Genomic DNA, 19,538 nt, shown 5'->3' on the forward strand with positions numbered 1-19,538 from the left:
TTCAAACTTGAAGAATTTAAAACGATTTGACATGATCGGCTTTGAAGTATTGCCACTGCTTGGAAAAGCATCGTCGAGAAAATCGTTCAATAGGATTTGAGAGCCGAAGCATCAAGCTTTAAAATGGTAATATATTTCTCTCGTTTTTCAACCAGAGACGGTAGATCGGACATAAATTGAAAAAGTAGTAAACGTTGAAAGAAAAAATGTGCTTCTGGCAAATAATTTTGCCATAATCTGTATGAAAGAAATTGTTCGATATTATCAAGTAACTAATAAAAGACCTCGGATGTTTTATGAACACCCATTATTTTCTCAAAAGTCGTGAAAAAGATGCCTCACTTCAGTTTCAGTCAGATTCGGTCTATACAGAAGCGTTTCGTCCTGAACAATCCGATAATGAAGGGGATGTGCAAACAAGTCCTCTTATTTCCCCAAGTGCAGTGGGTGAAATCGCGTGGGAACCATTTCGGGGTAGTCGGAGCGTGTCCTCGCGCATCCCGTGGTTACGTGACTGGCTTGACGAAAGACCAGTGCTTGGTTTAAACGAGACCTTAACTACTTATCGGGAGACGACGCTTTAAGAAGCTTGGCAGCGACATGCCCGGCGATATTTCACAACAGTATGTTACGAGTCGGGTGTGTAGATCATAAAATGATTTGTAGGGACACGGCGCAGGAAAGGAGAAAGAGTTAAAGTGGCCGGTGAGATCAGTAAGCTGCAGAAGGCAAGGATAGAGGATTAGTGGGGTTCAATTGCAGGATTCGAGGGGGCTGGGATAAGCTACTCGAGTTACTTGGAGTAAATCATAGATCTGTTTGCCTCCTTCCGCCCTTTCTCGATCCCTTCTACCTCGATTCTCTCTTTCTCCGTCAACCGATACCCACGGTAGATGTCCTCCTCGTCCGCGGTGACTCCCTTCAAGTCGTCCTTCTGCTTGGTCTCCTCCTTCCCGTTTCCGTTTCCGGAGAGGACGTTTCTGCCGCAAGTTTCCGCAGCCAGGAGCAGCCCGACCATCACCCACGTGATCATTCCTCACATCTCTGAAACGACAGAAACGAGGCATTGCGTTACGTAATTGACTTCAGTGCCTTTCACGCGGTCAGCTTAGAATCGGCCGCTCGAACGACACCGTGGTAACGCGTTCGGTGGTTCAAAACGGCGATTCTACCGCGATGAACTGGTAGGTTTTTCCAAAAAGAACTTCAGGATTTTGTTTTTTTAATAATAAAATACGCTTGTCAACGTGGTTGTGATAGGCATTTAACCGTGATAAATATTTATGGTATATTTTGTATTCAATCGAAACCGTGCATACTTTTATTTCGAATAAATAGTTGAATATATTCAATACTATTTATGTTTGATTAAAGAATAAAATCCTAAAGACTTTTCGAAAACAATTTATAATTCGTATGAAATATTGACGGTACTGATATGTATTTTTATTCTAAACCAGATATTTTCTTATTTTTGGTAAGTGTTAAAATACATGTTTCTTTTATTAGTTATAAGCTAAATCATTTTAAAGAAAATTTTGTCGATAAAAGAACGGGGAAAATCATTTTCCGCGAAGAAAATGAAATAGTAGAAGGTGATCGCAATTACAGGTTTATCGCAGTCACGCGACCCTTTATAAAACATCGTCTCCGTGATTCGAGCCATCGATTTTCAGCGGGATCGTAATTCGTCGATATCGCGCGCAGGAGGGAGGAAAAAATGGACATCGTGCGTCAGAGGATTATCGCGCAGCCCGGTAAATTATTCTTATCACGCTTCGATGCATGACTTATCGCTGGCACGATCGGCTTGGGCGATACGGCAGACCGGATTAAAAAATGGCCGAATAAAGAATCAACGATCACGGTGTTCCGTCGAACGACGTCGCGCGATCCGTAGGATCGACGAGCCAACAATGGGAAAAATGGTGCTCGATGTCGCCGCGCTCCAAACCCGAGATACCTGGAATTCCAATTTGCGCCAGTTGATCAGAGGATTTATCGTCTTATAGGGAATGAAAATGGCTTACGACGGGTCGGATGGGCGGCACGGGGAAACGTCTTTCGGCAGAGAAGCCCGGCATGATCGACGAATACGGGAGAATTCAAATCCGGATCAGGAATTACAGAGGGACGGTTGAGAGAGGTTACGTCTAGTTTAAATCCTCATAGAACACGAGGACCGCAAGGGCTAGCCTCTGGTAAGCTACGTTCGACTCTGGCAGTTACAGATGTTCCCAGAGTTGATTACCTGTACCCCTTCTGCGACGCTCCGCTTTAACGCTCCACGAAAAGAAAACTGGGTTCGGGAACCGTGAAAACACGAAATCCTTCGCGATCTCTTTTCGATCTGTGACTATTTTGTCACTATCGTTTTATCATTTTGTTTGATGACGTTGAATAAAATAATCGAGGAATGTGTCGCACTAAGACATTAAATTTATTTGTTAAGGGGATTAAAATTGTTTTAGTTCATATTGCAATTCGTCTATGAATGGAGATTCTATAGTGTTCCAGTGTAAATTAGGTCAGTGTTAATTGCAATTGGGGGCAATCCATCAATGCAATTAAATTTTATTGCAAATCAAGGTTCGTTCTAGTGACAACTGAATTTAAATGCAATTGAAAGTTAATTTTAATTGATAGTTAAATTTGTATTTGAAATTGGATTCCGAAACTTCAACTGTAACAGAATTTTACTGTAATTTGAGGGTCATTGTTATTGACAAATCAATTTTATTGCAATTGAAGGTTAATTGCTATTGATATGCAATTGAATTTTATTGAAATTGACAGTGATTGCAACTGAATTCTGACATTCCACTTGCATTTGAATGTCATTGCGTTCAAAGGATAGTTAGATAGTTACCAATTCCAATTAACCTTTAATTTGTAGTGGAATTCAATTGCAACTAAAGTTTCGATCAATAATTCAATTAATAGAATAAGGACGGTTATAACATTTCCGATAAAATGTGAAATTGACAAAATGGCGGCACTCAATATCGTAATTTTCGCGATCTATAGAAAGATTTTAAAAGAAGAACCAATTCATTTTTTTAACTCAAAATAAAAGGATACTCTGTAAATCTTCCTGTTCAATCAGCTTTTCATGATGGTCTACGATATGAACAAATATAACTTTGATAATTTTTAGATTTTTGTTAATACAATTTGGCAAAACTATTTTTAAGACCTTAAGTAACAAGAATATTAACAAAAAGGAAGTTTATCCAATTGCATTATCCAACACAGAAAAAAGAGTACATCCTAAAATAGGCTGAAACTCCATCATGCATAAACCATATTGGAGAACGTAATGTCAGTGGTACGTCCTGCAATAGGATAAGATCAATATCAGTATCACTTGCTCTACTATAAATATTAACTTCTAACAGAAGACCTTGTCGATAGAGCTCATAATTGTACGCGTCATAACAGTTCACGTAGAAATCTCGTAGCGAATGAAAAGTGTTTATATCTCGATAAACAAGAGTTTTTGAACCTACAATTATATAACCATTTCTCATCGCCAGCTCGAGTAGAACAGGATACTAAATCTTCGCCATCTATTTTAGACACACCTTGTATGGAATAATCCAATACTTTCGACCCCTCTACGAGGAATCTGCCTCGTTACCGTGCACGGCGACAATTCGATCGAAAAGCGAACGAAATTAGATCAATAACAGGCTCCGCGGCCGGACAATCGTAGACAGGATTGCGAGTTCGAGCGTGGAAGAGAATAATCCTATCGATTAAAACCGTAGCGGGATCCGGCCGGCGGGAATCCCAGCGGACATGTTCCACTTAATCAATGGAATACAGATCGATGAATATAACCGTTTCAGTCGGTTACGCTGGCCGTTTCATGTACTTTGATGTGAAACGTCAATCAACAGCTTGATAAGGCTGATCCTTTCAATACACACTTCTGTTAACAATTGTTGGGCGCAGCCTCGCTAGCCACCGGAAACGGCATCCGACAGTCGGCGTTTGGGATTATATCGCGACGAATCGATAGTTAGAATTTCCAGGTGAATTCTCTGGGTAGATCACGGCCGAGGTAACACGAGTATTTCGACCGCATCCCAGCGCGTACGTCCGCCAAGAAATTCACGAGCTCTCGAATCACCTCGTCCCCTTTATCGCCGGATCGCTGGATCCAACACGAGCTAACTTTAATCTTTTTCGGGAATGACGAATGGTAATGGCCATTATACGAAAGTATCCTCGTATTTCTCAGATCACCGAATTCACCTACTTCTCTCTGCTCCTATTCAGTTTTCATCATTGATCGGTTGGTAAGCTTGTCGCGGGACAGGAATCGCCCGATGGACGTCGATCGCATTATTCGCATTGAATCGGCTCCGTGAGGCCATGTGGGTTTATTTTTATACCGAAAAATTGCCCACCAGCTTTGTGCTATCTATCACTCGATAGCTTTCAGCTTTTTTTCTGTTATGTGATTTTGTACGTTTCTGGTCTGTTTCAATAAAACAATCGTAGAAAAAGTATGGTGCATTGCTTTAACAAAAACGAACATCATGACGTATGCTATTGTACTGAATTTAATCGTGGTTCTATAGCTGACGAAGCTGTTCTAACACTTGAGCAATGCTGACAGAATGTTTCAAAACTCTAAAGGCCATCCGGAAATTTATTCCCTCAAAAGAGCTAACTTACCATTATACTCGAATTTATTTACTAAAAATGGTCTTCTCGTTTCAAGGATACATTCCAGTTAAACGTTTAAAAACAGAGAATTTCTTCGGTATTATAAAAGGCTATTGGTCGTACAATAGTAGACAATTTGTGAAAGTATGGTTTCTTTAAATAAATTATTTTACAAATTCTGACCAAAATGAGGGTAATAAGGATCCCCAATAAAAAAGTTAAAAGAAATAGGACTCTTCAAAATTCAATTCCAAACTATTAAAAGTGGATTTAAAAATGTTTACATATCATAAATATTTATCACACGTTTGATATATTTATATTTATAATATAATTATGAATAAATTATTATTGTGAATAAGTAACCTGTGTTATTAATAGCATCATCTTATTGATGAACACGTTTCAAATGAATATGGACAAACAAACTTTAACTTTACAAACAAATAGAGATGCTACAAATTTTGTTTGATAGCCCTATAACAATGATATTTTTCTACTGGTTGTTTTCTACGGAGTAGCGACGGAGCGTTTCGCTCGAATTTCTCTCTGGTTTCCTGAAAATTAGCCTGCGAATATTACGGGAACCACTGATCCAGACAAACACGGGACAAGGCTAATTTCTGGGACGCGAAGATCTTTGTGGTTCCAGCCCGATTAAATTTTAAATTGAAAAACAACACTAAACGCGGCTCACCTTTCACGCGCGAGTGATCTTCCAACGCGTCGCTTTTAACAAGCTGGAGGCAGCAGCCAATTAATTGGAAAACCAAACGAACATACGTAGACGACGCAGGGTCGAGTTTAACCGCGTTCAGAGGGCAGGATTAATCCCGTTTGGTTTAAATCCTAGTCGAACATGTCGTCCACGAGAATCGGCCGCGGGTAAACTGATCCACTCGACCGTTGGACATGTCAATCGATGGATATCCCAGTTCCATGCCAGGGATGTCTACCAGTTCTTCGGGGGTAGATCAAGGCTCAATTCTACGGGTCGGTTGACCTATCACTGGCAGTCCTGTGTCCTATCAAACTCACGACGATCGAGGATGTTGAGATCCTATTGCAGATAGGCAAGATCTGATATTCCTTCAAGGGTGGCAGTTGGACTTTCTCGCAATTCTAGTGGAAAACAGTTCGAATCCTAACCTTCCAGAGATGGATGTCGAATCCTTTATCGCCTATTCCTTGGGTCTGGTTTATCTCAGCAACAGAACGTCGTAATTTCAGTATAAATAAATGCATTATTCATGCTAAGTAAATAAATTCGAGTATAGTGGTAGGTTGGTTCTTCTGAGGGAATAAATTTCCGGATGGCATTTAGAGTTTTGTTTTCTAGTAAAATGGTATAAAATATATTTACATATATTTGTGTTGATATCTCCACCACCTTGTGGAAAATTCTTACTATAAACCTTACTGTATTCATCATTGCTGATAAGTGACGGTCGAAAAAATGAAAACTATTGAAATTAAAACAAGATAGTAATCTTTAATATCAGAAGGAATGTTTCTTACACTTATCTAACAAATCTAAAATTTCTCTGACACAGTGCAGTTCGAATGTGCAAATAAGAAAGCTTGCAATAGTAACAATTGAATAATAGCAATACTGATCCATATAACTATTAACCAATTTCATTAATTGTTTTAAAAACAATTTCTTGTTGACGTTTTATGCTTCATACGCTGGAATTTTTTTATACAAAGCCATGACACTCTTTTTTAATCTTATTTCACGTTTCTTGTTATTTTAGATTCTTTCACAGAACGAATTATCCTTCTTCTACACAATACCACTGCATCTTCCGAAAGCTTCAGCAATTTCAAATTCAATGCGAAAATATCTTTCGGATGCTCGCGGCATGTCGCACGTTGGCAAAATGATATTAAGGATTTCTTCTTTACTAGATGCTCCAATGTTTTTCCTGCGACACTTGGCGAAGAAATATCGTTCCATCACTACAGCTGCACGATACATGTGCACGGGTAAAGGTGAGATTTGTGGGACATGCATGCCCACACGCTTCTTATGTCTCTCCAGTGGCGGAACGATATTTCTTCGCGGGGTGTACAAATATGGTATCGTAAAAGGAAAAGAGAAGTGGTACTCGTAGCAAAAACGCTGAGACACCAACCGAGTGAGACTTCATTGGTATGATATTACCAATAAAATGCAAACGAACTGTCAAATCGCTACTTCGTCCATGTGCGAACACACCGATGGTTTAAAAGCTGCTTGTTGACGTCTTACAGAAAATGCAAACAGTGTTTACACGGTACGAGTGTTTGGAAGAACATTTTTCGTTCAAGGATCGATCGAAGCTGTTGTGACTGTAACTATTAGAGAGTAGATTGAGAAGATTTGCAAAGACGGTGATACATTAATAAATTAAGTGAAATAACAAATGGAAAGTCAGTGTGGAAATTGGACAACATGAATTACATAGTACAGAGAGAACAGGTGCGAAGAAGAGTGAAGTTGAGAAGAACGTCAAACGATAATATAATACAAAATAGATATATACTTATTATTCTATTTTTTTAGTTACAAATTTAGCCACTATTCTATATGATATACAAAAATTTATGGGACTGACTCAATATTTGTTGCATTAAGGAATTTGGCTTCTTCAAGAAAGTTCATATTGAAGATATAATTAAGATGGCACTCCTATAATTATACGATTTTAATATTAATACTGTTATAAGTTTGCATCAATAATAATCCTACAAAATTCATTCCAAAAGAATATCAATTATATATATTCTCAAATGACATAATACCAATACATCTGTGATTCACTGTATATTTAAAACGAGCAACTAAATAATTTTATTTTGTATCACATGCATCAAAACTTTCTCTCAAAGTGTGCGTAGAAGTGATTCTACTCTGGGTCAAACTTGATCCCGACGTTCGTCGTGCGTCACACCAAGTATGCCGCACCGCCAAGAATCTTGATTGAACTCGCTGGAAAGGAAGCCGGCGTTCCTGTGGAACGTAAACTTCTAAGATGGTGTCCTGCAATAAAATCTGGACCTCTCCCGGAATTAGATCGCTCCCGTTTTATGGCAGACCCGTTTAGGGGAACACCGCGTATTCGACGGTTTATCGGTGCGCCCTGTTGCGATCGAAATAATGGAAACAACGTGAACGTTCATTAATAAATCACGTTCGACCTGGAATTCACGACGCTGCTGGCCATTCCGACACGGTAGTATTGCTAAATACATTTATCGGGAGCCCGAATTCGACGTTTTATCGCGCTGTTATCCAGACCTGAACTAGCTGTACGACATCAGTGGGCGAGTAGAGGAATTTTCGAGGTGTTTATTTAACGTCAAAAATGTTTCTCTATATTTTGTTTAGGATCGATAAAGTATTGTTTTTTTTTTTCAATGAATAAATGTTACTGTTTGCTGTATTACAAGAGACGTTTTTTTTTTTAAATGTCTTCAAGATTTTATTTTTTAATAATTAAGATTCAATAATCAAGATTTTATTTCAAATGAAAGTAGATACGATTAAAATTAAACGTGAAAGGTAATGATGTCGTGTTATAATAATTGTTCGCAACAACTATACTGACTTCTTAAGCTTCTTTTGAAGAACCCTTTACAAGGAACTCTAGTAAATTAGGGGCTCGTCAGCAAGAAGCATCAGAACCATAACCGAGTGTAAGCAAAGGCAGCTCCTATTACACTATAGTAAACAGATAGATGATACACGCAATGCAAATATTTTGCTCTTAAATTGCCAATTAGATCTTGGTAGATCCTTTTAAAGACAAACGACAAGGTGAAGCTAGTAGTTCAAACATTTTGTTTTGTCACTTTGTAGAAGAGACTGAAACAATCTTTAATGATAATGTACATTTAATCAAAAACTTCTCTTGTTTCATTAAACCCTGAACCATTTTATTCAGCGCACCATCTGTAGAGGTTAACTGTAGCCATTACGTACCCCGTTATTGAAATCATAACTCGAACTCTGCTACTCTGAATACAAACGTGATTGAATATTCAAACGACACAGCTTTCACTAACGACGAACAATGAAAGTATTGTACATTTTCACTACCGAATGATACCGATACACAGCGTGTCGGTTTCGTGCGTTTAAGAAAGGAAATGCCGACTGTTAAATTTTAAATAAACCGAAATTGTGAGCTTTATCAGTAATTAAAACTTATAACGACTCGTGATACAACTAGAGTGTATTTAATATTATTTGTTGTATAATACTTGTATTATTTATTATTATTATTATTTTTAATTCGAGTTGTATAATACTTTATAGTATAACAGTTATAACGATGTATGCTTTACTGTACACATTTACTACATATACATACGAGGTGTGGCAATTAAATAACGAGACTGGTGTGAGAAATGTGATTTATTGCAAATAAAGTTACATTTAACTTTTATCCCCTTCAACATACTCTCCTCCCCTATCTATACACCGCTGCATACGTGTCTTCCATTGTTCAAAACAATGCTGTAGCGCATCAGTTGTTAGCCTCTTCAACAACTCTGCCGTTTTTATTTTTACATCTTCAACAGACTGAAAATGTGTTCCCTTCAATGCACTTTTGACTTTTGGGAACAGGTAGAAGTCACACGGTGCGAGATCTGGCGAATACGGAGGATGATCAACCACAGGAATGTGCTTGTCCGCTAAAAACTGCTTTACAGATAGGGCATTGTGGGCTGGTGCGTTGTCCTGGTGCAAAATCCATGAGTCGTTCTTCCACAAATCCGGTCTTTCCTTCCTTACTCTTTCCCTCAGCTTGATTAGGACTTCTTCGTAGTATTTTTGATTCACGGTTTGATCTTCAAGCACCCAGTCAGTCAGTCTGTTGAAGATGTAAAAATAAAAACGGCAAAGTTGTTGAAGAGGCTAACAACTGATGAACTACAGCATTATTTTGAATAATGGAAGACACGTATACAGCGGTGTATGGATAGGGGAGGAGAGTATGTTGAAGGGGATAAAAGTTAAATGTAACTTTATTTGCAATAAATCATATTTCTCACACCAGTCTCATTATTTAATTGCCACACCTCGTATATACTTATGCTATAACAATAATACAGTAATAAAATTATAGTAATAATAATGTTGTAATATCTGGATCCCAGAATCCCCGAGTACCTTTCCGCAAATCCTCGGTTTAATTAAACTTTATTTGAACAAAAGTAAGCAGCGCGAAACGTTTCCTTCCCCGGGGACTCCAAAAACTTAGCTACGCCATCAGCTACAATGCAAAGAAGTGAAAGGTAAAAATTGACGTTGAAGATCCCCGGGGGCGAACGCATGCACTCAAATAGCATAATGGAGCGCTCGGTTCTTGGTTCCTCGAACGTTCAGGGACACTTTCGTCACGCGAAAATACAATGAAAGTTAATTTCGCCCAATCAATGGCGCTTACAGCGGCAATCTACGATTTTTCCCCGTTGTAATAAGGAACCGTTCTTTGTTCTTCTCTCCCCCCCCCCCCCCGCGCCCTCTCCCAGTGGGTAACCGGGAGAACTTTTTATTTTCCTACTTCGACCAAACCTCAGCTGGGAATTAGGTTGCTCTTTCCGCTCGTGCGGAGACCGTTCAGGTTAGCGGTCTATAACCGGTGACGGTTTCGAACTCCCACGAGCAAACATCGGCCGCGCAGTTATTACTACCTCCGAAGGTCATCGATCAAATCGCAATTTATAGACTGTCACCCGTGTCAGATGATGGAATCCGCCTCGGTGGGATCGGTGATATCGACTCTCAGCTGAAACTTCCATCGAAATTTCTCGTCCGATTGGAGGTAAATATTGAAATTCGTGTTGCGATTAATCTCGTTTTTCGACGATTATCGCGCAATCACATTGCTCGTTTCGACAAACAATGCTCGATTCCCGATTGTTCCTGATAGTAGAGCTGTTTGTACTCTGGCTGATCTCGGATGAGTATGATCAGACTGATAGTCCTCGTTAAAAGAATATTATCGTACGCGCAGATGGAAAAAATCTCAGATCTTTTTTTTAAGTATTTTTATTTTTAAGTATTACAATTTGCTAGTAATTGTGGAATGTTAGCGTTTTTACCGATAATAATCGACAGTCGAAGTAATAAAAAAAATTTTTATTGTTAATTTTTAACCATTTTTTTCATTTATGTAGAATATTATTAGTAGAAAAAGCATTAAAATTGTTCAATATCATATAGATGTAGAAAAAGATTCCTAAAGTATGCTTAATTATATTATTTTTATTTCAATTTAAATAATTGAATATGTTCCATATCATTTGTATTGTATCGAAAAACAATATCTTATTATTTGCGTATTTTCCAAACTCTTCATAATACCATAGTCAACGGATATACGTATATAGAAATACATTGAAGTAGAAACAATCACTAATGGTCAGACGTGTCATGTAAATCACACTGAATTGCAGACACTGTTTCATTGTAATTATATTATTTTTATTTAAATTTAAATAATTGGATACATTCCGTATTATTTGTATTGTATCGAAAAACAATATCTCATTATTTGCGTATTTTCCAAACTCTTCATAATACCATAGTCAACGGATATACGTATATAGAAATAAATTCAAGTAGAAACAATGAATAATGATCAGACATGCAGTTAAATCACACTCAATCGCAGGCATTCTCAGAAAGTCCTTATGGCTGATTTTCTAGGAAGCCAAGGTTTTTATATTTAAGTTTTATATTCTATATAATTTATGTATTTTTACACGTACAATTATACTTTGTAAGATTTTATTAACTGTATCGAACGTCCTACATTTACCCATACTACTTTCTCATTCGGTAAATCACATCGTAGTAAACGATATTATAAGTTTTTTTCGCACTGAGGGTTAATATCGATTTTATAGCATCGATAACAGCTTTCGAAAATGTCTATTATCCCTGTCTCTCGATAGAAGAAAGTTTCATATTACAAGTATCTGTCCACCCAAAGGAAGCAGGAAACAGTTATTCTTTAATCGACGTGGCCATAGGAAAGTTTTAATAAGCACACGGAAAGTTTGGAACGTCGAAGCGAGTAAAACTCATCTAGTGTGTGACGTTCTTGTCTTCTTGGTATGATGGATGGCTTGTGAAGTAATTCAGAAAATCGCTCGAAAAGTTTATGGAACGTCTAACTACAGGAACAAATCATAAAACTGTTGCTGTAGGAGAGCGGAAACTTCTGCGTTGTCAAGAATGCGTTTACACGTAATGGTAGAAACTGCTTCAGCTATTCTGCCACAGTACAAAGTATTTCAAAAGATGTATATTTGAGCCCGATTATATATAAAAGTGCTACACGCGCAAGGATGAACCATGCTTTAAAACTCATATTTCATTTTTCATGTTTCATATTTCATATTTCATATTGAACATTTAAATCTAAGTTTGCTAAAGATTCATAAAGTAACAAACGAAAAATAAGTATAAATATTAAATACGATACAAAAGCGTATTTGGATCTAAAACTGAACAATGAAACGAGTAATTAAAGTTCAACCTAATCCATCGCTAGCTGCACACAATAACCATTCATAATTAATGGTCTGAAACCAAGCGAGGTGCTATTCTACTTGAAGTATACATATACACTGTTTAGTCACACAGGAAAGAAATGCAAATTAATGTTACTACACAATTATAAACCAAAGAAAAGTTTGAATTTGTAAAATGATTTTATCCTTTTATAACAGAAATTCGCAATATTTTAATGTGACTATAAGAGTGTCGTAGGTAGTTATTTCTTCTACAATTCGTTGCTGCATTTCTTCGCCAGCGTAACCTAACTATGTCTTCTACTATACCGAGCAACGTATTTTCACATTTTCTACGAGTTACGAATCTTATGTAACATAGTTTCCTGTGTCACGTAACGTATTTTTCGCGTTATACAATGACCTACTGCACACATGGATACATGTACACGTACGTGGGTATTGGGATCTATACGTGTTTCGTGACTATTGTACTCTTTCACTCTCCCGTAACAATTTACTTCCCAAACATACGTGTTCCATAACAATTGCACTCTTCGGAAAAGCACCTAAAGCAGTCATTTTTGCCATTAAGCGCGAACGTATTCTTGGCGAACGAGGGAGCAGTTCTAGCAACTCTGTGGCAACAGTTTTATGATTTGTTCGTTTTACTGGAACTTCCGCACACTTTCCGAATGGTTTCCTGATTAATTAGTTCGAAAACAAACCGTCGCACAAAGAGAAGGAAAATTACAAACATTAATAAGGGTGAATGGTGTTCGCTATGACATTTCGAACTTTAGCTGTGCCTATTGTAATTTTGTTGGTTAAATTGTATGGGTTTAAATTCTTAGGACGTTATGTAAAAATACGTCATTAATAAATATATATCCTTTTTACATTAACTTATCGTTGGATATAGTTTCAACGCTGACGTTTCAATTTTTGCTAATTGTATTAAATTCAAATTTCTTAGGATGAATACGCGAATGTTATATAAAAATATGTAATTTTAAAATATATATCCTGTTTACTTGGAAGCATGACGCAATTTCAGCGTTGACGTTTCAATTTTGGCTACTTTTGTTTAGGGTTTGAAAGGTTAAAAAAATAACTGTTTTAAACTGTTATACAGGGTAGACCAAATGCACGTGACAAGTCATAACTCCTTGTCAGTGCCTTTATAGAAAAATGCCAAATGAAAAAATACGTATTCTTTTTGGAGTGGTTGTAAGATCTTTCATACCTAGCAGAACTGATTTAGAATCAGTAAATATAACGAAGAAAATTGCCTTCTGAGGTTTTCATCTATCGTAAGGCCTGTAAGATTGCGTAATCGTCACACGTGACAATTGAAATACCATTAGCAATTTTGTAGATCGGTTCTTGTTTCTTTGTTATTGTTACACACCCACCCTGTTCATTGTTTAGGGAGACATAATTTTTATATTTATTACCAATTTCACTCACTTTGGATTGGTACATTATCGTAAATGTTTCTTTTTAACTTATCTAATTCGATGTCAATTTTTGGATTATTTGATCGTCATGAACGTTTTAGTGAATCCATTGTATTCTTCATATAATCGTAGAATAAAATTCGCAATTTATTTATCACACGCGACCACATACACCTATGGTTTATTCATTTTATTTGATGTCTCCCTTTTTTCCACACCTCCCGTCCTTTGTAATCTGTTCAACACTTTCCACTGTCTGAAAAAGCGCGCAATTTCGCTCGGACGGACGTCGGATTTAATTTTTACACCACCCATGTTCAGTTTCAAATCGTTCCCGGCACTCAACGCCCGGACAACGTGAAAACTGTTGGGAAAAAGTTGATATCTGGCATCACGTTGGAGGCCCTTTGCGCAACCTTGGAAACGCCCGGAGAGCAACGGCCCAGAAAAGCTGGCGCAAACTCGGAACGGGTTGCTCGATGCTTCATTGCTTCCCAATGGTCAGGGTAACTCAATTCTAAAACGTGCCTCTCGGCTTGTTCTCGGTGTACGGAACAGAACAGTCGTTAGATTTGCCCGGTTAAACGTTATTTCTATACCGCGGCCCGTTCGCTGGCCAGGGACAACTTCAAATCGACTGGACGGAATTTCGTTATTACAGCGATTCTGAAATGGGATTTTTCGGCGGCTATCGTCTTTCGGCATTCGTGAGAACGTTAAAGTTTATTGCACAGGCTTTTCCGAAAGGGGAATCAAAAACGGACGTTATCGAAAAATGGCGTGCACGTTGGCGAATCGATATTAATTCTCTATCTTATTGTTAGAGCCGATACAGTCGATGGAAATTCACCTTTTAGCACTTGGGTTGTTCCTCGCGAAATTGGACATTTTTTGGAACATCTCAAATTTTAACGAAATTTTCGTAAGTTCTAGTCTTCAGCGATATTTGAACGTACGTTAAACGATTTTTCGAATTTTTGAAAATCATCGAAAATTATTTCAGTTAAAAAATAAATGTGTTTAGTTTCTTTATGGCGAAACTATTAAAAAGATGGACAGATTTAAATTGCCTGAATGAAAATTAGTTCAAGTGAATGCCAACGTGTTGACCTTCAGATGACCTTGTAAGACGTTATTTTTACAAAATCGTACTCCAAAAGTCAACATATTATATATATCTGAATAATGAAAATACCCCATCCTATTTTAAAAAGACCCAGTAACCGTGAAATCTCCGGAAATATTATCTCTATCACAAAAAACACGTGAAATATTTAAGACGCAAGAGTTACTTGGGACACTGTATATATTTATTGTATATACATATATGTATGTGTATAGAATATGTATATATGCCATTGTAATTTGTGCGAATGAACGCGTGCATCGTAATTCTTTAATTCAATTACATTTATCGGACTCCAAAGAACCCTGGGACGCGCGAAGAATACCTTTTTTATCGAAAGGAAAAAATTCATGACCGAGGAGGTTACAGCGTTGCGACGCGTGCCAGTCGTGTCGCGTGCGCAGATATTTCCGTGTTACATGCGGGAAATTTACGCCATTCGCGTTCGCCGATATTTACGAGAACCGCTCCGTGTCGTCTTGCTTTTCAATTTCATCTCGCGGAGTAACCGCGATTCCCTGCTCGCGCCGTAGGGAGATATCCGTTTTTCTGCGGGATTTATTGTTACAAGCACAGGATACGGGATAACCGGGGCTTGTTTGGAATTCAGATCGAGCACATTATTGTTTGCGCGATTTTGATTCGCATCCGATCGTTGCGATTGATTTACTAGTTGGTGAAACGTCTCAGCACTCTATTGCCATCTCCCTGGTAGAACGAAGATGGTTATGAATTGTTTCTAATTTAGGAATTTTTTTATAATACCATTCAGGAAGTTATTCAAATATTTTTGCATGAATTTTGTAAAAATTATTTATTGATTTATGTTAGGGTTATTTGTGAACATCAAATAAACCGTTTAACTTGAATAAATTTCTTCGATAGTCAAAGAGGGTACGAATATTTATGATACTGACTGTTTTGTGGTAATATATTTGAAGTTGCTTTTCATTTCATATAAATGATTTTGTTTCATAAGTTATTTGAAGACGTCATATATGTCGTTAAACTTAGATTTTCTTCAATAGTCATAGAGGAGAAGGAAAACAGTTCCAAATATTATTTTTAGTTATATGTATTTTTAACAGCTATGATAGAAACGCTATCCAGAGAATTATTTTATAAGATTGGTATTTACACATCTGTTTATTACGGCAAAAATGTCGATGACCGAGAGTGGGATAGTAAAATGTTTCAGGGGTACAAATGACAATATTGTAATGGCTCGAGAGCTACCGTTTCGGTTAGTAGATTTCATTCAAATAATACAGCGATTTGGAATTGAACGACCCTCGGGCTAAGCGCACATTGAGTCCAGAGTGACAAAGCTTGACACAGCGTTTTGTGTAAACGATGACAATTGCGCCAAATAACTGCTTCGCGTCGCTTCACATGGAACGGATGAGTTTTCACGAATTCGTAGCCAAAATTAATACAATTTAAAACGTCCTGAAATAAAGCGATTTATAGAAATCAAAAAGTATCGCTTTTATTGACAAATGTGAGGTATAAGATTCTCATAACAATTATAAATGTAAAATCTACATTAGTGAATATAGAAAATATGCTTCTAAGGTATTATAACTTAAATTACAACAAGTAAATGGTAAAGGTTCCATTATCATTGTATATTGTTTCGCACTAATTATTATTTCATTAAATTGCTGTATATGTTCCTGTATTTCATGTTTCTATACATTTTATTTGTATACTTTGAGATATTACAAAAGTATGAACGTTCGCACCGTAGGAAACAGAAAATATGCAATAGAAGTTTTTTTATTTTTATCTACAACAGCTTCCAAAGTTTCCCTCCATTAATAAAGTCCATATAAATATGTAATACTATTATAGTACATGCCAAGCACGTTGAGGTTTCGTGTGGAAGAAGTGTGCAACGATATATGCCTTCAAATGTGGAGAAAAAGAAAAACAGTTTGCATCAAGAACAAAGAATTTTTAGGATCAGCGTTTTGGAGACGTAGATAAAGATAGATTTAAAGTTAAAGTTTAGCGCGTTACAGTTTCCGTTTTATTGCATATTGTATTGTTAGAAAGAGTTCTCTTTTTGCTAAACTTGTCAGTGACCCATGATCCCTACATAAATTCAGGGCTCAGTAGGGATCACCGTAACAGCACGTGTAGAATATGGTTACGGTAGGCGAACGTGCGAAGTAGAGAAACAGGCGGTTAAGACCGCAGATAAAAATAGTGGACATTGTAAGAATTTAAAGTTATGCCTGTGGCACGAACTTCTTGTTAAATTACTCAATTATCAGCACTTAACAAAGACGAACAGGTGAGTCGATAACTTGAATTGAAAATGCTTAAGGAACATGAATGCATGTAGTACTACCTACTCGAGGAATAAGAAACTGAGCATAAAAATGTTGAAGGTGGTGCACCTCTGACAGCACTGGAAATTAACGTGTCGTTAGAGATGCTCGACAGAAGAGCACTTGGAACATCAACGGAAGACATCAAAAAGAGGGTAGAAGGTAAAACGATGGTAAAACGCATGTCACCGCAATGGGAATTGAATAGATCACGACAAGGAGCACAATCGACGATGTCAAGTGACGGAATAGAGACAGCAAACCAAGGAAGAGACTGCATGACAAACGACTTTGGACTTTATGTAACAGAGTACAGAAGTTAACCCTTTATAGGTCACTGGTACTAGCTATTATCACTAAGGAAAAGACGGGAATTTTGTACTTTTAAGTTTCTATGCTCATACTTTGTTTTTACAAAAAAAAGTGAAAAGGAATGCCCAGGGAGTTCTGCCCTATAAAGGGTTAAGGGATGAGAGATATTTACGACGCACAGTGTGATATTTCAGCGATCTAGCGGAACATAACTTATGTGGTCCAATATCTCAGCAAAAAACATTACAGCAAAGTCATATTCTCGGTCATTGCTCGAACAAATATTGTTAATAATCAATGCAACTATTGTCAGAAATTAATTTTTAGTTATTCCAGCTAACAGATATAACGATATGTAAAAATTTCTCACGATTACTGTGTTCGATGGATACTTATTCTGAACCGTGATTCTTATTAATATCGTTTGCGAGCAGTGACTACGTATCGGAATGATTATATGTAGAATAGGTATGATAACTGAGGAGACGCAATTAAGACTGCTTTAAGCTGTCTGTAGACTTAACGAGGAGCAGAGGAAGAGGATGTGTTTCATGAAGCTTAAGAGAAAAGCTGTTCAGTGGCTCCACTCAAAACCTCAGTGTCAGCATGTGGTAACGCCTGCGAAGACGTTGCCTGACGATCTGCGAGGTGTTTCTCGACGTTATTCGAATATGCGAGGGCTAAACGAGAGTTATCCTCGGTGTACTTTAAAATTTATTACAACAATTATTACAATTTATTACAACATATTAAAGCAGTTTTCATTAAGTGTAACATGTTTCCCGACAATATTGGATAGACTCAGAAAAAATAGTCTTAGAAAGATTACTTCGAAATAATAATAACGTTATTAACCTGCATATAAAGTAATTTTAATGACTTCAAAAAATTGCACAAACTAAAACGTAAAAAACGCACGAACTTTTAGTTCACCATAATATATGAACTTGGAACATGACGTTTTGTAGTTAGCTTCTTCAAGGTTATAAACAACACATTGATCTAGCGGCAATGGAACGAAACGAAGTACAGCTAATATCAACCATGAAGAACCAAAAGCCTCGAATATCCTAACCAACTCATAACAGGATTGGTACATAAATTTTCCACGAGGAGCAAAATATTCCCATGTTACGGTCGATGAATCGTTTCGCGACCAAGTCTATGACGAGGTGACGTTCGGATATAGAATATCTATTAAAGTGTGCGAGGTAGTGCGGTAGCTTGTAAACGGAATTTCAGATCCAATTTAGAAGGACCAGTCACGTCTTCATAGATTCAAAAAGGAGGTTGGAATGTTGGGAATATCGGATCCCATTTAAAGGTAGTCACGCGCGATTCCGTAGATTCAAGATCGGAATCTTGGAAAATTGAGATCCAATTTCGAGGGAACCGTGCCACGATTTTATAGATTTAAAAAGAAATCTGAAAAGCGTTTGAGGACGTCGTTCTCGCAAGACGAGGTTTTTCATGGAGGCTGAAAAATACGAGAGCCAGAATTTCAGCTCTGTTGTTCACAGAGTAACTCATCCTCTTCAAGTAATATGCGCAAAAGCAAAAATGCATCGGTGCATCAGACAGGGCGCCAGAGGCGTAGGGTTAATGATGTTATTTACTGTTGCTTTACCAGCGGATAACAAGCTAGGAGTTTGATGAGCTGATTTTTCACTCTCGAACAAACTAATTATTACTGCGTGCGGGTTTACATTTGTGTAACGAGTCATTCTGCTTCGACGCAGATTGGAAATTATAATTGTTATCTTTAGCATATGAAACATGAAATTACAGATAGGTTGTTGAGAAACCGAATGCACACGTTGGCATTCAATAGTAATTAATATCTATCATCGTAATATCGCTAGAAAATTATTATTTCAATACAGTGATGCATTGTTTAGTACGAAGACAGAACAAAGTTAGTTATTTTCTTTATATTTTCTTATAGTTTCAAGAAGTAAAATTTTCGATAGAAAGATATACGTGTATGACAAAGTTTCGTATCAGTAAAGATAGATATAAACTTCACATTTTCCAGCAGGATTCAGTAAAAATCACCGAGAAAAATAAAAGTACCGCATCATTTCATTTCCTGCTTAATTCAAAAGACTTATTTTT

General features: G+C 37.2%; 1 protein-coding gene across 1 annotated transcript in view; it reads right to left on the reverse strand.

Annotated features, from left to right (window-relative positions):
- Window positions 1-19,538, reverse strand: part of LOC128885969 (ly6/PLAUR domain-containing protein 6-like) — a 129,813-nt gene that overhangs the window by 18,458 nt on the left and 91,817 nt on the right. The window contains exon 2 of the mRNA XM_054140432.1: window positions 889-1,044. Within this exon, the coding sequence (XP_053996407.1) occupies window positions 889-1,033 (145 nt within the window). The 5' untranslated portion in view covers window positions 1,034-1,044. The remainder of the gene's footprint in view (window positions 1-888; window positions 1,045-19,538) is intronic.

The sequence above is a fragment of the Hylaeus anthracinus genome, unplaced genomic scaffold (assembly GCF_026225885.1).
Source record: "Hylaeus anthracinus isolate JK02 unplaced genomic scaffold, UHH_iyHylAnth1.0_haploid 11982, whole genome shotgun sequence".
NCBI classification, from domain to species: Eukaryota; Metazoa; Arthropoda; class Insecta; order Hymenoptera; family Colletidae; genus Hylaeus; species Hylaeus anthracinus.